This window comes from Haliotis cracherodii, unplaced genomic scaffold, assembly GCF_022045235.1.
Source record: "Haliotis cracherodii isolate W230 unplaced genomic scaffold, xgHalCrac1.p SCAF_13, whole genome shotgun sequence".
In the NCBI taxonomy this organism is placed as follows: domain Eukaryota; kingdom Metazoa; phylum Mollusca; class Gastropoda; order Lepetellida; family Haliotidae; genus Haliotis; species Haliotis cracherodii.
Window position 1 is genome coordinate 18,394,105 of NW_027266268.1, and position 21,754 is coordinate 18,415,858.

The 21,754-nt window shown below is 38.7% G+C and overlaps 1 protein-coding gene across 4 annotated transcripts in view; it reads right to left on the reverse strand.

Moving 5' to 3' along the window:
• Positions 1-21,754, reverse strand: part of LOC139459694 (neurogenic locus Notch protein-like) — a 107,406-nt gene that overhangs the window by 44,652 nt on the left and 41,000 nt on the right. For 3 of the 4 annotated variants that reach the window (XM_071241324.1, XM_071241323.1, XM_071241322.1), the window contains exons 3-6: positions 16,085-16,221; positions 13,726-13,860; positions 12,331-12,535; positions 10,673-10,806 (exon numbers count right to left, since the gene is read on the reverse strand). In XM_071241324.1, coding sequence (XP_071097425.1) covers positions 10,673-10,806; positions 12,331-12,535; positions 13,726-13,860; positions 16,085-16,221 — 611 coding nt within the window. Of the gene's footprint in view, positions 1-3,963; positions 4,259-10,672; positions 10,807-12,330; positions 12,536-13,725; positions 13,861-16,084; positions 16,222-21,754 lie in introns of those variants that run through there. The other variant, XM_071241325.1, reaches the window with a different exon arrangement.

Sequence of the window (21,754 nt, forward strand, 5' to 3'; positions counted from 1 at the left end):
GACAACTAACTGTTCTGACCTGGTGAGACAACTAACTGTTCTGTGACCTGGTGAGACAACTAACAGTTCTGACCTGGTGAGACAACTAACTGTTCTGACCTGGTGAGACAACTAACAGTTCTGTGACCTGGTGAGACAACTAACAGTTCTGACCTGGTGAGACAACTAACAGTTCTGACCTGGTGAGACAACTAACTGTTCTGACCTGGTGAGACAACTAACACTTCTGTGACCTGGTGAGACAACTAACAGTTCTGACCTAGTGAGACAACTAACTGTTCTGTGACCAAGGATAGACAACTCATTGTTCCTTCAACTATGTGAGAAAGTAAATGTCATGTGACTCGACTTAGAAGATAATTGTTTTGTGATCTGGGAAGGAAAACTATTGATCTATGACCTGGGTGAGAAATATATTGTTTTCTGTTTTGAGTCAAAAACCAACTATTTTGAAATCCTTGTAAGGGTTTGTTCTGAGGCCTGATTAAGAAACTAATCGTTTTGTGTTCTGGGTGAGACAACTATTTGTTTAATGACCTGGGTAAGAAAGGTTGTGTTCTTCATGTGAATCTATTCGAATTAGTGGGTCTGAAACTATAGCTGTTTTTGTTAACTATTCCTTAACCTGGATGTGAAACTGTGACCTTTCAAGACTATTCTGTATAATTACTCTACACAACATAAACTATTCTGAGATAGAACTGCTTCGTTCACTCAACATACTTGCAATACGTCAACATGAAACTTTTATGGATAAGAGTTTCTTTATTTTGTTTACTTCATTTCAAGTCATCCAGATTCTTCAAAGACTACACTACCAATATACAAAATACATAAAACAAAACTGTTTTCAGGTAGATATAATTTCTTTTATCAAATACTTGCATTTTCTGTCAAAAATACAAAATTGATACCACAAAAACTGAAAAAATCTATCATGTGACTAACAATCTATATTTTGACTGAGAAAGTGCACAACTGCAAAGTCATAAAAGTACATGTATATAAACACAAGGTCATCGCGGAAGTAGTGTTAGGGGTCAGATTTAACTGCAGTCATCACAGTTTATAATCTTTATGCATTGGTTTGCATGACCTTTTACTCATGAGCAGATGATTTCAGATGGTTATTTCCTTCAGAAGAGGGTGTGGCCAGATTGAGTGTTACGTAGTACAACAATGTTGCAAGAGGTATTCAGTTAAGACTTCCTTTCACATAGCACTGATCCCACGGCTTGTAACAATGAGTGAGTGAGGTTCAGCAATATTCCAGCCTCACAATGATAGGAGAAACACAATGTTCCTTTATGGGTTAGAAACCTGGTCTTCAGCAGGACAAGGAAATGCTTCAACCACAGGACTAAACCACCACTCCTTGTAACAGTGCCAAGCAAGGTACCATGTTTTCTTCTCAGAGATGATATTCATTGGAGTATATGCTTACATTCTCCTGGATGTTTTTAATGTCCCATAACATTAATGGTCATATCTGTGATGTAGGGATGAAATATCACACACACGAAATGGATAACCCTACAACCAGGAACTACATACTGTATGTTGACATCCCTACATATGGTCTGTCTACATCTACATCCCAACATATTGTTTGTCGACATCTACATCCCTACATATGGTCTGTCGAAATCTACATCCCTTTATATTATCGGTCGACATCTATATAACTGCCTACTATCGGTCGACATCTACATGCCTACCTATTATCAGTCAACATCTACATGCCTACCTATTATCGGTCAACATCTACATGCCTACCTATTGTTGGTCGTACATCTACATGCCTACCTATTATCGGTGGACATCTACATGCCTACCTACTATCGGTCGACATCTACGTGCCTACCTATTATCAGTCAACATCTACATGCCTACCTGTTATCGGTCAACATCTATATGCCTACCTATTATCGGTGGACATCTACATGACTACCTATTATCAGTCAACATCTACATGCCTACCTATTATCAGTCAACATCTACATGACTACCTATTATCGGTGGACATCTACATGACTACCTATTATCGGTCGACATCTACATGACTACCTATTGTCGGTCGTACATCTACAAGCCTACCTATTATCGGTCAACATCTACATGACTACCTATTATCGGTCGACATATACAACCCTACATATTGTCGGTCGACATCTCCATGCCTACCTATTGTCAGTCGACATCTACATCCCTACATATTATCGGTCGACATCTACATGCCTACCTATTGCCGGTCGACATCTACATCCCCACATATTATCGGTCGACATCTACATGCCTACCTATTGCCGGTCGACATCTACATCCCCACATATTATCGGTCGACATCTACATGCCTACCTATTGCCGGTCGACATCTACATCCCCACATATTATCGGTCGACATCTACATGCCTACCTATTGCCGGTCAACATCTACATCCCCACATATTATCGGTCGACATCTACATGCCTACCTATTGCCGGTCGACATCTACATCCCTACCTACTGTCGGTCGACATATACAACCCTACATATTGTCGGTCGACATTGTTACACATCATCTGTCTACATCACCACATATTATTGGTCTACCTCTCCACATATTGTCTTCTACATCTCTACATCCCTTCATATCTTCTTTCTATATCCCAAAGTATTGTCTGTATACATCAACATCAATGTATAGACAGTCTACATTACTATATACTGTTAGTCTTCATCCATACTGTCGGTCTACTTACATACATACAACCAGTCTACATCCATACTGTCAGTCTACTTCCCTACATACTCTAGGTCTATGACTCTAGGTCTCATTCTTCAGGTGAATAAATGCTATGAGGCAGAGAGCATTTACATGTACAGGTAAAAACAACAAAATAATAAGATAACAAAGGTGGAAACTTAACAAGTGAAGCCAACAGTTTCCCTGCATCCTAGCATTCATTCCCCTGCGGCGTTAAACAACATACCAACCAACCAAATCATACACCTGATGAAGTAAGCCTATAACACGGAACAATATAGGTCTGTGCATATACTCTGAAACGTTGTGTTCCTCATAATAAAGAAGTTAACATACACACATTCTCTCTACTGTTTTTCAAAAAGTCAACTTTTTGTTTTCAAAGACAGTTGTTTCTCACAGAACAAGAATACCAAATTTATATACAATTTAAGTTCAATGTCTGCTGTAATAAATGTCAATCAATGACATCAGGAAGGCAATCCATACCTAAAATCAAATCATTTGGCAAGAGATCTGAGTAACGAAACATTTATCCTCAAGTTAAGATCTGTTGTGATTTCTGGTCATAACGATGAATCAACAGACCCGATATAACATGGACACCTGATAACAGAGGCTAGATAATACTCCCAGTGTACCCACCCTACCTCCCATAACGTTATAAGTATACTTAGTACATCAAAATCAACAAGTACATGTTTACAAACATGGCAGACATAGCCTCTGTACACTCTCGGTCCAAGTAACACTCCTCACAAGCTTGTTCCATAAACAGTATATATAAACATAAACAGTCCTGGAGAGGACTAATTATCATACAAGGGGACTGATATTAACTAGTAAGTAATCTGTTATATCTACAAGTGTTTATAAGTACGCATTGCATCACAGAGAAGGCAGCTCCCAGGTTGAATTTCTCAGCCCTACTTCTTGGCTGCCAGCACTGTGAGAACCCATGCTGCATGGGAAGGCCTGGGAAAATGCCAACAAACTTTCAGCTTCTATGCTTTAGGTTTACAAAGTCAACCTGTCTGCACGGAAATTGAAGCATTAAGATTGTAATAAACTTCATAGCTGTAGTACAGATTGTAAAATCTGTTTGGGGTTGGTGGAAATGGGAGAGTGAACTTTGTAGACTAGGACAGCCACAATCAACAGATGTGTGCAAGTGGGATAAAGTTTCTCAAACTTCTACAGCACATGAAATACTTACTTCCAAAGAAGATAACCACTCCAAGTATCCAAAAGGAGCTGAGTAACATCCCAGGCATTGTTAGTTAAGACATATTCCAGTAAAATATCCAAAGAGTGGGCTAGTACACCAAACAATCCCTGTTGTACGTAAGTTTATCCCACAACAAATCTGTGTCCGTGGTCTTCAACCATTGAATGCCTACACACAGCCCAGTCACACAGCACATAGGGCAAAGCTCGTCTGTCTCTCCTAGTCCTCGCTTGAGCGAGCACAAGAGTTTCACATCGCAAGCGACAATTATGGCCCGGTCACATGGCTGGGAGAAGGGAAGTGGCCTATTCAAATGGTAATCACAGCACTGGGGCTGCCTGTAATAAGGCTCCCCTCTCTCACACAATAGAATTCGGGGACCAGCCAGCTTAGGCTCACAGCTGTTACAAGGGGGACCTTTTCTCCCCGCACAAACAAATCAGTTGTGTTCAATGGACACTAGTAGCAGGTATTTCTACCTGTTGATGACAGTCGGACCCTGGGTCAGTGGTGGACTGACTATTGTTGTGCTTGTGAAAATAAGACTTTTGAAAGATCTTGATTTGTCTCCGGTTTCTAAACTTTTTGCAATGGGTGACAGACTCTGGCACAAAAGATTCTTAAAGCTCTGTTTATATTACATGTTATTTTATCTTTAAACTGTTTTTCTCTTCTTTTCCTTCGGCTTAAGGAACAAATATTCATTCCATTAAAAAAACATCACTTGATTTTTGGTGATGAGATCCATTTTCACACTAAAAAGAGATTATCAAAACTCTATTGATTTTTCATATTTGACTGAAAGATGGTTATGACAAGTGATATCATTGAGGAAGGAGTGATATCATCCTCAGAACGCCATGACATTCCAACATCGTCAATAACAATCTCAATCTCTGACATCACTTTGAATCATCAGGAAAGTCCGGCTGAAACTTATCACCCACCCACTATTGTCTAACTCGGCAAGTTAGAGAGATATCTCACGGATATACAACATTACTTATATCCTATAACACTTAGAATTAATGTATCAACACAATCCATCCAACAAAACAAGAAACAATTCTTCTTTAACTGTCACTATATATAGCCATGTTCCTGAGCGTCCAATTCCATCATCACACACAGGGTTGCAGCACACCAGAACAGCTCCTGAAAATCCATATGGAGCCAGCACCGTCACAGTATGTAATAACTATCTTTAGCCAAGTCATTCAGGTGCAACACAACATCACAGCCATTGTTCAAAGAAAACATCAATATTCTACAGATTCAGTCAAGTGTGACCTGCCTACACCATGCAGATTTCCTGTCACCCTCAACACAACACAAGGACAATCTGTACTCAAATTGTCAAATTCTTCATTTAGGCTGTCAATTTCCCGGATATGCACATGAAACAGTACTCAGTGTCTATGTGTAACAGTGTAGGTTTGGTCTCGCTCTACTTGGTGTTCCAGCTGAGTTAACAAGCTATGCCTGAAGACAATACCTTGCCTGACACTTCTTACCTGACAAGCAGAATTCATTAACTAATTCTATTAATGACTGAATGTTGACACGAGCCAGTCTGAGTACTTGTCAATTCCCTGCTACTGTTATACTAATTGTTTCATATAAACAACATCTACAGCTTCATTATGAAATTGAGATTTTCTTCAAATGGTGCTACATTTGTTTCAAAATGTTAATTTACAAAATTAATTGTAAACATAAATTGGAAGTTTGTTACAATAAATATATTTACCTACCAGTCAACCCATTTAAACCCCCCCAAAAAACAGATTTTTAATAGTGACAATTATTTCCTACACAGAAAATAAACTGAAACGTAAGTAATATACTTAATTTCCTCTAGATATGTATTCATTACTGAAAAAACAATCACGTTAGAACATGTCCAACACACTTCACTGCTCTTTCAGTTTAGTGTAACTTAACTCAGGATACTAGTTCTGTTCATAACTGTATCCATATCAACAATATGACATTTGAAGCGTTTAATGAATAACTCATTCGAACTTATAAACAACCCAGGCCTGATCATAAACACAAATATTACTATCAAGTGCCCCAAAACACATGAGATTGATCTGACTTCTAATAAATGTCCAGTGGATGCGGGCGAGATTCTTCATGCCTCCCGAGGTATCCATTTGTTGTAAGTCACAAGCATAACAGCGGTAAATTATCAATCACCAAATCTGGATGCAAATGTTGCAGAGGTCTTTCCCATGCAGCTGAGACTCAAATCAACACCCTTGCTGAAATACCCCCCATCTTGGCTAGTTGGTGGAAGTTTATGTCCATTTCAGTTACGTCTAGATGTGCTGTGTTGCTCCTTACTCCCCATCCAAACTCTGTCTGGCCTAGGACAAGTTCAAAGGATGATATCACTGGGAGAAATGGGTGCATTCTAAACCATGTGTTTGTCTTATGGAAAAAGTATGCGTTGTTCTCGAAACAAACAAATCCTTTGTGGACTCGAGCTCCGCATTTGTGTTGTCTTTGTGAATAACTAGCCCCTAGAAGTTCCGCAGGATGGATTGTCGATCGCAGCCCACACCATTGCCTATAGGGGCTGATCGCAAGCACTTCGTCAGTGTGTTTGCCTGAGAGTTACCTGTCCTTGAATAGGAGGCTTATTCCAGATTCTGAGTAGGTTTTTACATCAGAATCAACAAACCTGATCGTTAGCTTAAGAAAAACGGTGCATTTTGGGCAGCATAGTTGACCCATTAGCAGCAACGTAGAAACTCTCACAAATAATGGGGAATAAATGCAATAACAGCTATCAGAAGGCACTATTTATAATTAGTTGGCGCAGAAATAATGGAAACCGTTCGACAGTTCTAAGTTGGGAGTTCTCAATAGGACAAGTCATATATGAGGCTGAATTAGCCACTGATTCTATCAACACGAGTTCGACAAAAAAAACATCCTAATCATGAGAGTAGCAACTTAACTATTTGTCTTCAGTAATTGTTTGCTGCAAGATAAAAATTTGTGTTCAAATGCATCATATTATAAAACTGATAGCTGTTTTGAGAATCACATGGCTCTGGGTGTATTACTGCATGACGTTACACACAGTAGTTACGATAGATATTTTTGTATCAAATTCTGTTTAAAATATCAGTATGCTCAAAGGAGCAATATTTATCTAAGAATTGTTTGTTTCAGATTTCCAGTCCTTCTTTCTTCATACATAAGGAGACAACTATCCTTTAACACCTGCTGTTCTCATCATTTGACAGTGATTCATAAAAAACACATGCTCATGATAAAATCAGAATTGTACAATCGACTCTGCTTTTAGCCAGGTTTTCTTATGAACATGGAAAAGGTTTTGTTGCTTTTATTTTCCCACCTGCTAGTTGTGTGTTAGTAGTACGACACAAACAGTAAGGGAGTATATCAGGCTGTTAAGCACCCTAACAAAAGGTACACTATACTCTATTCCAGAATTTGCTGACTATAATACATGCACTCTCAACCACAGTTTCAATGAGCTAACATATTACAAAGGAACATTTTCAGTTCACAAACAAGCATGTTTTCAAAACATCTGCAGGTTTGATTTGTATGTGTCTGTCATTTGTCAAGCAATGCTGTAAGATGTTCTACAGTAAAAGTCCATTAACTTCCCCATTACGCAACTTCATAGAATATGTACATAAAGATTTTCGGCCAATTTTAACATTTAATGCATTATCACGAAATGTAATCTGACAAAAAAAAAAAGAGTTAAACTTTCCATCATTATCTAAAACCCTGAGAATGAGTTGCAAGATTTATAGCAAGTTAGTAAACAAAGAAATCAGACAGCCAGCCCAAAAAGCTTTTAATCAAAACAAACAGACACAGCAAAAATATGCAATCAAACCGAGTGATCATTTTGTGGCAAGACTGTTTAATTAGAAAATGACTTCATCGACATGTGAGCAATACCCACTTGCCAAAAGTTGGACAAATAAATTCATCCTGAGCAAGCAAATATTGTATAAAACTACTTCCCTGAAAACAAAGATTGAATAACAGGACATCACATGAAATGATTCTATTAAAGAATTTGTCGACAGATGTAGTTTTATAACCATGTCACGAAAACAATTGCTTATGAATGTCCACTACCAGAGGCTTCATATTCAATAAACTTCCTTTGCGAGAGAGTTTGGTGGGAGAATGGCAGGCCTTTTGTTCAGCTGACAGGGCGAAAGAGTAATTGCTTGTCCTAACCAATGAAAAATGAGCATTTGAGTTAAATGTTAAGTTTGTTCATTAGCTGCTTGGCTGATTGCATCGAACCAAATATGGGAAATTCCTCCATTCAAATCTATCACAGACTTGTAACCATACACCAAGACAAGAAGTTCTTTTGTTCACTCACAATGTTAAGATAGAGTCCTTCACTCTCTTTAAAAAAATCTCATATTTTATCACAAAAAGTTAAGAAGAGATGTGAATCTATTGATCAAAAAGTGATGGAAATAATAGCCTTGCACAAACTGTATACACTCACAGTGACATTGTGAAGTCACTACCTCCTCTATCAACAGCATCAGTAAACCACTTTCCCATTACAGCATTAGCTTTTCCTTCAGAACATATAGAGAATCTCACCCTCGTGTCTTTTGATATCAAATATATCAACACGAGTTGTTAAAAGTGGAAAAATTCCGCCACTTTTTTTTTTGCCACTTTCATCGAGTGTTGATATATTTGTTATCAAAAGACACAAGGGTGAGATTTTATACATCATCCAACATCATTCTTTCAACTTTTTCAATTTGTAAACAGGAATTAGCAGTGTCTTCAGTGTAAAAAGTATTGCAAACAGCTTCAGTAGCAGAGCCATTAGTGATGTCATTTGATTGTGACATCATGGTAACCAGTGACGTCACAACGGTCTGCAAAGCATTGTGATGTGATTTCATTGCAGCCATATCTACAGTGTAGATATCGCTTGATCTCATCCAAGAGATATCTCCTGTGGGAGCCAGTTTTGGATGATAAACAGCATTTTCACGCCCTGACACTCAAAGAAATAAATATCTTGATTTTCATTCATTTGTGGTACATAGCTATCTTTCTATCTACTTTTTTGAGAATTGTAAATTGTAATTGTAAAGCAAATTGCAAGAAGTATCAGATCTTACCAAGTTTTATATATGTTAAAATTCCTAATTCTTATCTATGTATGTTGACCTTATCACAATATTTATTATTAATAGTATGGAAAAATATTTTAATCTTTATATATGGCTGAGAGAACACTGCTCTGTATGCAAGGTTGGCCATATTACAGCCACTAACATAAAATAAGACTCAGCAGTCATGGAGCGATGACACACAATCTGCCATTTCTTACATCCGCATCACCCCATCCATTAGTACAAAATAATTGGGTACTGACCAGAATCCTTATGCAGAGACAAGCATGAGGAATTGTTAATCTATTCTGCCAAGAATCTCCACAGAGAGACACGTATGAGAAACTGGGGACATATTCTGCTCAGAATCCCTATAGAAGTACCAACATCAGGTATTGGGGACCTATTCTGCCTACAATACCTACAGAGAGAGAAGCATGAGAAACTGGGGACCTATTCTGCTCAGAATCCCTATAGAAGTACCAACATGATATATTGGGGACCTATTCTGCTCAGAATCCCTACACAGAGACAAGCATGAGATACAGGGGACATATTCTGCCCAGAATTGCCACAGGGAGACCAGTCAAGCATGATGTTCTGTGGATTATTTTTCCCAATGGGAACACTTCTCATCTACATTCAGAGCCTTTGATGACATTTGATTATTTTGATAGTCAAATCTCAAAAACATACACTCCCATACTAATGTACACCTTTGTTGACTGAAGCCAGTGGTCATCACGGCCAGTGATATTAGAGTCAGTTAAATGTCATCTTCCCTCTGAACCAGTCAATCTACTCTGGTCACACACAGCCCCTATGTGACGAGCTGTCACAGCTGACAGCCCCAATATATCACCTTCACAATTAAAACATGGCCATCACCACCATTGGTCAAGGCTGCTCCACAGGCCAGCAGGACGACCCTGACACCAAGGCCACAATGTTGGATTAGATATTAATTGCACTATAATCTAGTCATTCATTAATGTCAAAATTATTTCACATGGACATGTCATAATTGTCATACAGAAGATGTTAGGATTTAGAATTAGCTGAACTTTGAAATAACGGTGTTACATGCTACACCAACATGGCATACAGGTCCACAGGATGGTCGAGTTTTATTGGATTAAAAATGAAAAATGGTCCAGTTCATTCAGTCGCTGATCTACCATCAACGTGCTGACAACTCTCAGCAAAGTAAGCTGGGCTACATTACACTTACAAGGATCAAGGGTCAAGATAATTTGAAATACAACATGCAATCCCTCCAAAAGGAGGGCTTCAAGTGACATTATATATGAAAATCCACATGGGGTGCGCAATCCCTCTGAAAGGAGGGCTTCAAGTGACATGTTATATGGAAGTCAACATAGGGTGCGCAATCCCTCTGAAAGGAGGGCTTCAAGTGACATGACATGTGAAATTGAACATGGGGTGCGCAATCCCTCAAAATGGAGGGCTTCAAGTGATGTAACATGCAAGAAAACATGAGGTATGTAATCCCTCTAACATGAGGGCTTAAAGAGACTTACCAGCAAGGCAGGTACACTGGTACTGTAATTCGTCAGTCTTCGTGCAGCTTCCTCCATGCTGGCAGGGACTGGGGCTACAAGGGATGTATCTCTCCGCACAATGGCGCCCTGTATACCGCTCGGGGCACTCACACCTTAATGCCACAAAATAACATCATCATTTAAATGTAATTCTTTTATTCATTATATAAGATAATTACGACATGCAAATGCATAAAAGGTCATGATCTCTCTATCATATAACATCACTCATATAACATCATTCTAAACGTGATTGATGTTTAAGATGCAGCTTCACTAACTGATGTATGATTTCAAGAAACTGTAAATGAATACAATGTATGAGTGTACTGCCCCATTTATCAAAAATGAAATATGATTTGCAGGTATTTTCTCTGAAGAATCACCCCTACCTGAACTTGAAAGTCGTTCCTGCACATTGACCAAATTTGCATATTTATCGCATCATGATACCAAGTTTATCGTACTGGTCCATAGAGTCAATAGTTCATGTAAAGAGGGGTAATCAAGGTTTGCTGCCATTGTATTTGGATCCAGAATTCATTAATTGTTCCGATCAGGGATGACCCCTCGACTTTCTTGCCTTATGTCCAAACACTCTGTTGTACGGTTTGTCTTACATTATACAGACTGGATTGGACATGGTTCATTATTATTGCATGTTACTTCCTGGATTCATGCGGTTACTAGGACAATATGGTATGCCTTATTGTAACTTGTCTGAAATCCTGACTTTGACAAACTATGAATTGAACAAAATGAAGTGTTATCTTATAACTTCACTCAGCTAATATAACATGTTCCTTCATGACTTTACTTTCATCAGTTGTAGCTTTAAGACATACAACAATCTTCACAATCATCTTGAACTATCTTAAACCTTTTTTAATATTGATGTCTTTTATTTATTCCCCTGCATCTAAGAATATTATCTCAACAAATTCTGTAAACAAGAATTATCCGGATAATATTGCAAAGGACATTCTCAAGTGAGTGAATGAATACTGTCTTAAGCCACAATCACCAATATTCCAGCTATTCCTGTTAGCTGAGTCTGGACTAGGTAAGCCAATGTAACAGGCAAAATAGTGGTGAAAATTACAGTAATCTAATATTAATGATATTAGATACTTATCCTGCTAAGACCATCTGCAATATCCTACTTGTTCTACTTGTTCCCAAATCCCGTAACACAGCACCAAAACACTCCCCCACTGCTTGTCACCACTGCATGTCCCCTCATGCCATTCAACTTCCTCTTTCTACTTGTAGCTCAGACAGCGTAGGCAAGGTTTCGGGTTTATACGTGCTATAGGATTCAGGATCAAGTAGAAATTGCAGACGGTTTTAGCAGGATAAGAAATAGTTCTTTTTATATTAATGGTTCTCTGACTATCAGTCATGACACCAGGGCCCACTTGTACAAAGCGATCTTAGCGCTAGGACTATCGTAAGCCTATGTTAATATTAAGTATGGGACTTACGATCATCTTAGCGCTAAGATCGTTTTATGCAAGTGGGCCCAGGTGTTCAAGAAAAGGATAAGCATGTCCTATTTTTTACAAGCATATTATTAGGCAATAAAATAATCTGGAAACTAATAATACATAAATATATGCTTGAAGCCCAATACATACTCGTAATCTCCATAGGTATTTTGACACCGGCCTCCATTTAAGCACAGGTTGGAATTCTCAGTGCATTCATCCAAATCATCCATACAAGTCTTTCCACGGAATCCTCGTGTACATTCACAGGTAAATCCATAGCTCGAGGATGTACATCTTCCGTCATTCCGACATGGCATAGATGCGCAATGATCATCTAACTCACAATATCGGCCTGAAAATATAAAATATTACATTTCTGAATACGCAAAGGGAACAAGGATTGAACTAAGTACGGTGGTCGCAGGATCTGAACTGCAAACACAGACTGAACAACTGATCTATGAAATTCTGATAGCAACTGGACAATACTTGATATGGCTTCAAATGGACACATTCAAATAAGCATCTAAGGCTTGGATATGTTTTCTTGACAGAAAACAATAGTGAACGAGTATGGTTTTATGCCACTTTTAGCAATATTCCAGGAATATCATGGCGGGGACACGAAAAATAGTCTTCACAAGTTGTACCAATCAGGGTAATTGAACCAACATGTTTGGAGTGACAATTAACGCTTTAACTACAAGACTTCCCCATCGCCTAGTATACAAAAGATGATATTTTAGTGATTCAATCATATATTCAATTCATTGTCACACATAGGGAGTACAACTCTAGAGTCTCTGACAGTGTTTCATTCAGTAAAATTTGTTTTAGGGATGTGACGGGGAACTCAGGTAGATAACCACAGGACTACCCGGACCCATGGATAGTTAACGTGATATATTGTTTAATCACCAAAACTCACTATAGCTGAGTGGTTACAATACAAGTCGCTAATGTTCGCATTTCTTTCTGACGATGCACACATTCTATTTGAGTAAAGATAAAGCTTCAGTCAATTTCAGTATGGGCAGGATCTGATTATTTGATGCATATATTTAAATAGATGTGGTAAAATAATTCCTAATCAGACATTTTGTTCCCAAATCTTGAGACCTGCAGTGGGTAGAGTCGAGGAATAGGGGTTCAGGTAACCGGGTAGTAAATTTGGACTTGTCCTAGCCCTAGTTTGTTTGTTTATGCAGCACTCAGCACTATCCAAGCTACATGAGTGAGTGAGTGAGTGACTGACTGAGTGAGTGAGTGAGTGAAGGTTTACAGCGCTTTTAGCAATAATCAAGCAATATTCCAGCAATACTCCAGCAATATCATGTCAGGGGACACCCCAAATCCAAGCCATATGACAGTGTCCTGTAAATAATCGAGACTAAACAACATCAGGGTACAACATCAATGACCCTCGCCATAGGGGTACGATGACATGATGACTCAACTAAGTCACTGAGCCTGGTGACGATTTAGTCCATTTGTTCTATTCTAACCCAGAACACTACCAGCATGATGTGGCGACGCACATACCCCTATATCCTGGCATGCAGCGGCAGGTAAAGTCGGACAGGCTGTTGATGTTAGAACAGGACCCTCCATTTTGACAAGGGGAGCTGACACAGGCACTGTTGCTGTCTACCATCTCACATAATGTCCCCTGGAATCCTGGAAAAAAAAGTAGAAATGGTTATTTTCCATCAGTTATATTTCAGTGTCCAGGACACACACAATGATCTGAGCTAAATATTGTCCATAGTCCTCAATGTCCATCAAAGGTCAACGAGAAAATGGACGGTGGTCGAAATGGACGCTAAATATGAGTGAGTGAGTGAGTTTGATTTTACGCCACTGTTAGCAATATTCCAGCAATATCACGACGGGGGACACCAGAAAAGGGCTTCACACATTGTAACCCATGTCGGGAATCGAACCCGGGTCTTTGACGTGACGAGCGAACACTGAATATGAATATTGTGACCAAAGTAGACCATCTTGGAATGGTTAAATGTGTCTTTCAACCTGGATGAAAGGTATTGTTGCACACACAAGCAGGGTTTTACCTTGACTTACAAAATATGTATTTTTAAGGGTCCTTACAGGCAATATATGGGTCCTGTAAAGTACATGCTTTAGTGCTGTACATTTAGACAAATATTTTAGAGCCTGTAATGAATCGTGGACAGTGGTCATGCTTGATGGATGAAATAACAGACACACACTCTTGATTTACTGTAGGTACAATGAGTAGTGTGTGTCCCTCGGGACGCAGTTTATTTATTTTTGCGTCCATTCTCAACATTTGTGCATTGTGTAAAGTCCTGCACAAGTGAATGTGGTGGTGGTGGGGGAAGTGTTCAAATGTTGAGGGATAAAGAAAAAAAGAAAGCAATATGGCTGAAAAAATGCCGGTGGGACATGAAATTTTAAAGATAATTGATAATTAAAATGCCTAAAAAGATAGAATTTTCATAAACTCTGAAGCATTATTCTTAATTTTGAAAGTGCTCAAACAACAAAGGGGTTGTACTGTGAAAGCCTCATGGTTGACATTTTCACTCGTCATGCTAAATAACCTGAAACGAGAAATTTTTCCATGGGGGAAAAAAACACCCAAACTCATAATTCGTGTATAATGCGCACCCCCTTCTACACAGCTGTGTTTTTTCCAAAAAAAGTGCGCACTATACTCAAGAAAATACGGTATTTGTATCTTACGGAACTGACTGTCCCTTGACTCAATCCAGACATTTTATGTTTGAAAACACTTCAATAGATTTTAGTTACATGCACAAAGAGGAGTTATGTTCAAAAAAATATTTACAGAATAACATTTCCATTGACATTGAGAGCTTGTAGATGTCTTGAAAATAATCAGGTACTGATGATTGATCAGCATTAATGGGAAACAGCTGTTTCAAAAAGTTGCCAATGTCCACTTGACAAAGGGAGATAACTCTTCCACCCCTGACAGCAAAGAGTCATCAGTTTCCATGACAGTTAAAAATAGAGTCTGCCATTTGATTCAAACACATAAAATTCTTCTTTTTTTAAGCATTTCTTACAGCAAGTCATTTCTGTTCTCTGTGTAAGCATATGCATTCTTGGACGAACGTATCTCTTGTACAAAGACAGTTATATTTGTCTAAAATTTGGCTATCTTTCAGCAGAGGTTGGTTTATTAGAAGTGAATGGGTTGCATTACTTTGAAGTCAGCAAATGTTCTAGCTATACCACATAAGCATGTAAGTAAGGGGGATGGGGGGGGGGAGGGGGCTATTTTGCCCTGGAATCACCAAGGGGGACAAGTATTGGGTACTGGTTGGGTGATTGGGGCCTACTGTGCCTGGCATCACTTAGGCAGACAAACACTGGGTACAGAGGACCCATTCTGTCCTGGAATTCCCACAGGTTTGAGTGATTCAAGTCTCATATTCAGTTAATATGAGATCACAGATGATCATAATTAGAATATAATGAATGTTTTAGGACTATGGAAACATAAGATTGAATAATGTTTCCAGCAGAAATGAGTGTTAAGGACATGGTGTAATATTGCTGACTGTGGCTTAAAATCCTTTACTTAAATTGAAAATCTTTTGATTTTCTGGCAGGGCCTGGGTTTTTATTGAAAAAATATCTGGTTTTGCAGCAGAAGCGGACAAAATATGTAGTCTTAATACAATATGCCAGGCCCCACAGATTACTAAATGGTCGGTCCCTCAGAACCTCTGCCAAAAGTAGATTGCTTAGTACTTGTGCCAACAGTGCCGACAGTAGCAATACTTGTCTAGTCTCAGAATTTATCTCATCCATCAAAGACAAAATTATGTATGACTTGTGTGAAACTGAACAGTTAAATTCACTTTATGTATCGTTTGGGAAGCCTTACCTATTTTACACTGGCAAACCCCTCTGGGTGCCTCGTCCGCACGCTGCACGACTGTACATGTGCTGTTATGCATGCACAGATTGGCTCTGCAGGGGTTCAAGTCTTGGCAGAACTCGCCAACGTAATCATCCGGACATCTGAAAAGACATACAGAGACAAATGAGCATCTTTTGACAAATGAATGTGTTTTTTGTGCCAGCAAACTTGAAATGTTGGATTAATACCAAAATGGGAATAGTTTTTCATTCAAGAGCTTGATGATGCGGAAGCAGACGCTACAAAAAAAAAGCAGACGTCCACATACCTGGCGATACATTTTCAAGTTTATACCCCTCTTGTGGATAGTGAAGTTGTAGCTTGGGTTGCTCGCATCTCTAACAACTATACTCATGTATTGAATCTTAAAGTTGTTTTATTATGAGAAAAAAGACACTGATAATTTACTGAGTTTTAAAGTTGTTTTATTATGAGAAAAAAGACACTGATTGTTTACACTTGTAGAGAAACATGCTCCTTTCCCAAAATCTAATAAAAATTAAGTTTTTCCTTCTTTTTTTTTGCCTCTTGCAAACTGCACTGAACAAGACATAGAATTTGTCTAGACCAAAGACATTCATGGTGTATCACATCTTCTATCAGATCACATCTGTGGCATATACTCTGTTCACACAACCTAGATCCATCAGGAAAGTCACTTTGGGCCAACTGAAGTTAATTATTTGTTTGTCCGCTTTATCTTTATTTTTGGAGAAACAACAAATATGTCACAGAAATGAAAAATGAAAAATGGAAAATGAAAACAAGGTTACTCCCAGAAGGTATAAGCTTGAAATACTCATTTGTTCGTTTGTTGTTTAACGTTGCACTCTGCAATATTCCAGCTATAAGATGGTGGAAAGTAAAAAAGTCTTGATCAGACAATCCAGTGATTGACCTGCGCATGGATCTACTCAGTTGGGATACAATGATATGCATCAACCTAGTCAGCGAACCTGACCAACCAATCCCATCAGTCGCCTCATATGACAAGCATGGGTTGCCAGAACCCTATTCTAACCAAGGTCTTCAAGGACGCTATACTCCATGACTGAAACCATGAACACATTCAGGGTTAATCTGAGTAAAAAAAAATTGTTTTAGTTTTTATCAGCTCTGTTTTGTCTTCAACCCAAAGTTTAACTAGTAGCTAATATACAGACATTCATGCCTTATGCTAGAAGCACCATCATTGAAGAGTGAGTAAGTATGGTTTCATGCTGCTGTTAGCAATATTCCAGCAATATCACAACGGGTGACACCTGAAATGGGCTTCACACATTGTACCAATGTCGGGGAATCAAGCCCAGGTCAACGGTTTAAACACTTGGCTACATCACCGCCCCCCATCATTGAAGAGCAAGTCAAGATTCTAATGAACGAAAAATAAAAAAGGCAAGTATGATATTTGGAACCATGGCATATTATTTAACTCTTTGCCAAAAGTTTCAGATTTCACTTCCCATCACATCATCAACCAGTTTCAGGATCAATAAAACATCATGGCACTCCTTATCACAAAATAAATCCTTGAATCTCAAGAATTTACAACCAAATCAAAATTCTCACATTTGTCAAAGATAACAAAAATATAAAGATGTCAAGTTTGAGACAAAATGCAAAGATAATTCTCCTAATTAGCCAATCATCAAGCAAGCTTACAACACATGGAGATAACAACTGATAAACATCTATCACTGTAGCTGGTACACATGGCATGTCAATCAACATCATTGCAATATCATGCTAATATCAGACAGCTGAAGATTAAGAGCCATAACACGCTCTTCTGCCATGTTATTTTTCACTTGTACAAACATTAGGTAGCCAAGTGGTTAGTGTGTTTGCCAAGACCTGTGTTCTATTGTCAACATGGTAAAATTTGTATAGTCGTTTTATGTGAAGGTGCTGTCGGTAGAAGTGGTGCTGATATCATTTGACTGTAAAAATGAAATTGTTTGGGTATTGTTGTATCGATTAAATGCTTTTAGATAATGTTTATCTGCTGCAAATAAAACTATCAATTCCTCCTACCTGCAATAAGGTTATCTCATGAACAGCGACTATCTTCAGTACTTTCATTTTATGTTTCTAGTATAGTCCTTGTAACACATACCATACCTCTTGAAGAAGGGGAAAATATTGTGGTTCCAAGCTCATGGTTTACAAATTAGGTGGTAGACCGAAAAGGTTGTGTCTTTTTCCATATCTCAAATTCTTAAAAGCCCATATGTATTGCAAAGGTAATATTTTCTTGGGAGGCCATTATCATATTGTACTCACAAAGATACAAACAAAAACAGGGTAAAATTATGTGTATGTTATAAAATTTAACCAACAATAACCACATCCTGGCAGAGATGCAATCATTGACAGCACCTTGCACTACAGTTGTTGTTGGTTTGTTGTTTAACGCCGCATTCAGCAATATTCCAGCTATATGACCGTGGTCTGTAAATAGTCTATAGTCTGGACCAGGCAATCCAGTGATTGATTTCATGAGCATCGATCCATGCAATTGGGATCGATGACATGCATCAGGGCTTAGTATACACACCCACCCCTAGTACACTCTCACTTTGAACCAACATTAAAACCATGTATCACAACAAGCAACTGACACAAAAACTGGTTTCAAACTCTGTCTTGTATCTGCTATCACATTAATAGTATCTCTATAGTAACAGTTTCATCATAACATGACACTTTCCGACTATGCTTGTCATGAGAGGCGACTTACGGGATCGGTTGGTCAGGCTCGCTGACTTGGTCGATGCATGTCATCAATCCCAATTGTGTGGATCGATGCTCATGATATTAACCACTGGATTGTCTTATCTAGACTCGATTATTGACACACCACTATCATATAGCTGGAATATTGCTGAGTGCGGCGTTAAACAACAAACAAACCAACCAACCCTCGTTTGTAACACTAGAGGTCCCGATATGTATGGAGGGTTCTGCCTCCCCTCAAGTTTTCATGCACTATGCGTCAGTCCCATATGTACACTGTTCCCTTTGTGACTTGAAGTGTGCATCACCCTTTTACAATCTACTGGATCTGTTTCTGTGGAACATCCTCACTGTATTTGATCCTGATGTAAGACAAAGCACTGACTGACCTGGACTCTGTAATACAAGTTAGTCCTCCTGTACTAAGGGACAGCTCCCTTCTTACAGTCAATTAACACATTCTCCTAATGCCATACACATCTGAAATATTTCTCTTACACAAGAAAAATATTAAGTCAATACAGGACCACATTTTTTACCTCTAAATCTATGCATTATCAAAATGCTACATATTAAGCAACTGGCATGTATCCAAATTCTCTATGTGATGCCAAATACCTCACATAATTATACACAAAAACCTGGATATTTGTCAAATATGACAGTGAATTTATACAGATCAACTTCAACCTTGAAACTCAATTCACAGAAACATAGTCCCCTCTTCTAATTTTCACTCTCATGATGCCATAATATTGTCATTTTATTATTTACAAATTTTCTGAAGCAATATGGATTTGATGGAACAAAATAAAATTATTTTGCATTAAAGATATTTATGAGAATTTAATTTTTATTAATTCTATATCCATACCATATTTTGTTTTGAACCTTGAATACATATTATCCCCACTATCGTAACTCTGACCTCACTACATCAATAAAGAGTTTTATAAGCAACAACCCATATTGTCTGGGTACATTGACACATCCTAAATCAATCAAGTCCCATGATCCTTTGATTAAGTTGCCATTTATGTGCAGGATAGGTTTTTAGGCAAGGGACCAAGTCTAATCCAAAATCCTCACAGGCTAAGGAATGTATGGGTTATCACTGTCTTTAACACTATTCCAACCATATACCCCTTGTGTGCACCAAGAGCATGCTTCAACCTTGTGAGGAACCAAACCTGGACTTAGACAAGACAGGCAAACCTTTCTCCATTTTGCTAACCCACAACCAATTTATGGCTTTATCACGATCAGACAAAAAGATAATGCTTGAGATTTTACTAAAATAATACCAATAAGACAGAAATTATTCGATATATTTAAAAATTCATGAAAACCATTCATTAGCTTTTCAGGAATGAAAGAAATAGGGCTGAGAAAGAAATTTGTGGAAGAGTGGAGGTAAGCACAAGATATATCATTCTCCTGTGATGGTATGCATTTAAGTGACATAAATTTATTTATACATTGATAGAATTAACTTTCTATAATTAGCATGGAGAGATGGTGAAAGATTACCATTGCGCAACCAGCCATATTCATGGAATCTCCAATGCAACACCGATTAATTCATGACAGGAAACCCAAAGAGGAAAGTGAGAAATGTTATTGAGAATATTCATAATCTTCTTCAAGAGCATGATGTAGCAATTTCCTCTGACACGACCCCAAGTCGTGATCCAGATTCTCAATGTTCTTATCCTAATCTCTGTAACAAGGGACAGCGACTTCAACACCACCTCAAGCTCAGTATAGATTATTTTATTCCGACAACACAAAGTGCCTCGTCAGTTTCATACAACATTACATGTTCCCTGGAATTCCTTGGATAGATGGTGCTGTTGCATAGTGAGGAGTTATGTGAGGTTTATAAGGCAAAACCACTTATTTACTTGCTTCACAGATCCACTGGTTTGTTGTTTAGTGCCACACTCAGCAATATTTTAGCCATGTGGTGGCGGTCTGTAAATAATCAAGTCTGCACCAGACAATCCAGTGATTAATATCACGAGCATCGATTGACTCAATTGGGATAGATGACATGCATGGGGGATAATGTGAAATGAGAAACAATTCCTCCAACCCTTCCACCCAAATGAATGACCAGTCCTTTTACTGTCTTCTCGCATTCACTCCAGGCAAGACTGGAAACGACAGTATTCCATAACCTCCCATTTTTTTTTTAAATATGCTTTAGAAGCCCATGAATTAGCAAACAGCTGGAGATCTAAATATGTCACCTTCAAAGTCACAAGCTGTCATAGCTACATTCAGTGAGGGACTGATCTAGGGGAGGTAACCCTTGACTGTACTGCAGACGTTCAGGTCTGTTGGCCAACATCACACATCGTGTCTGGGTACGATGACAAGCAATTAGCCAAATCACCAAGCCTGACCAATGATTTTATTTAATTGCCACTTCTTAAATAGAGTGCTCCCCAAGGATCTACTCTAACAAAAGTCCACTAAGGTAACATGTCTCCCAGGGCTCCGAATGCCATACAACATGGTGAGGTGAGGTGAAATGGGGTTTAATGTCGCGTCCAAGATTATTGCACTTATATTGCGACGTGCATGTACGTGTGTGTGTGTGTGTGTGTGGCTGCTTGTACTAGTCCGGACTGATGCCGATTTATAGTGCTAATCCACTGAGATACCATGCCGCAGTTTAACATGAATACCCCACTCAGACACAGTATACTGACTCCGAGCCGACCAGTCCTTGTTTTAGCCCCTTAATGCCGAGCGCCAGACAGGGTAACAACAAGTACCATCTTTTAACATCTTTGGGTAAGACGCGGTGGGGGATCGAACCCCAGACCTTCCGCTCTCCGGGCGGACGCTCTACCACTAGACCACGGAGGCGGTCCTATACAACATGGAATC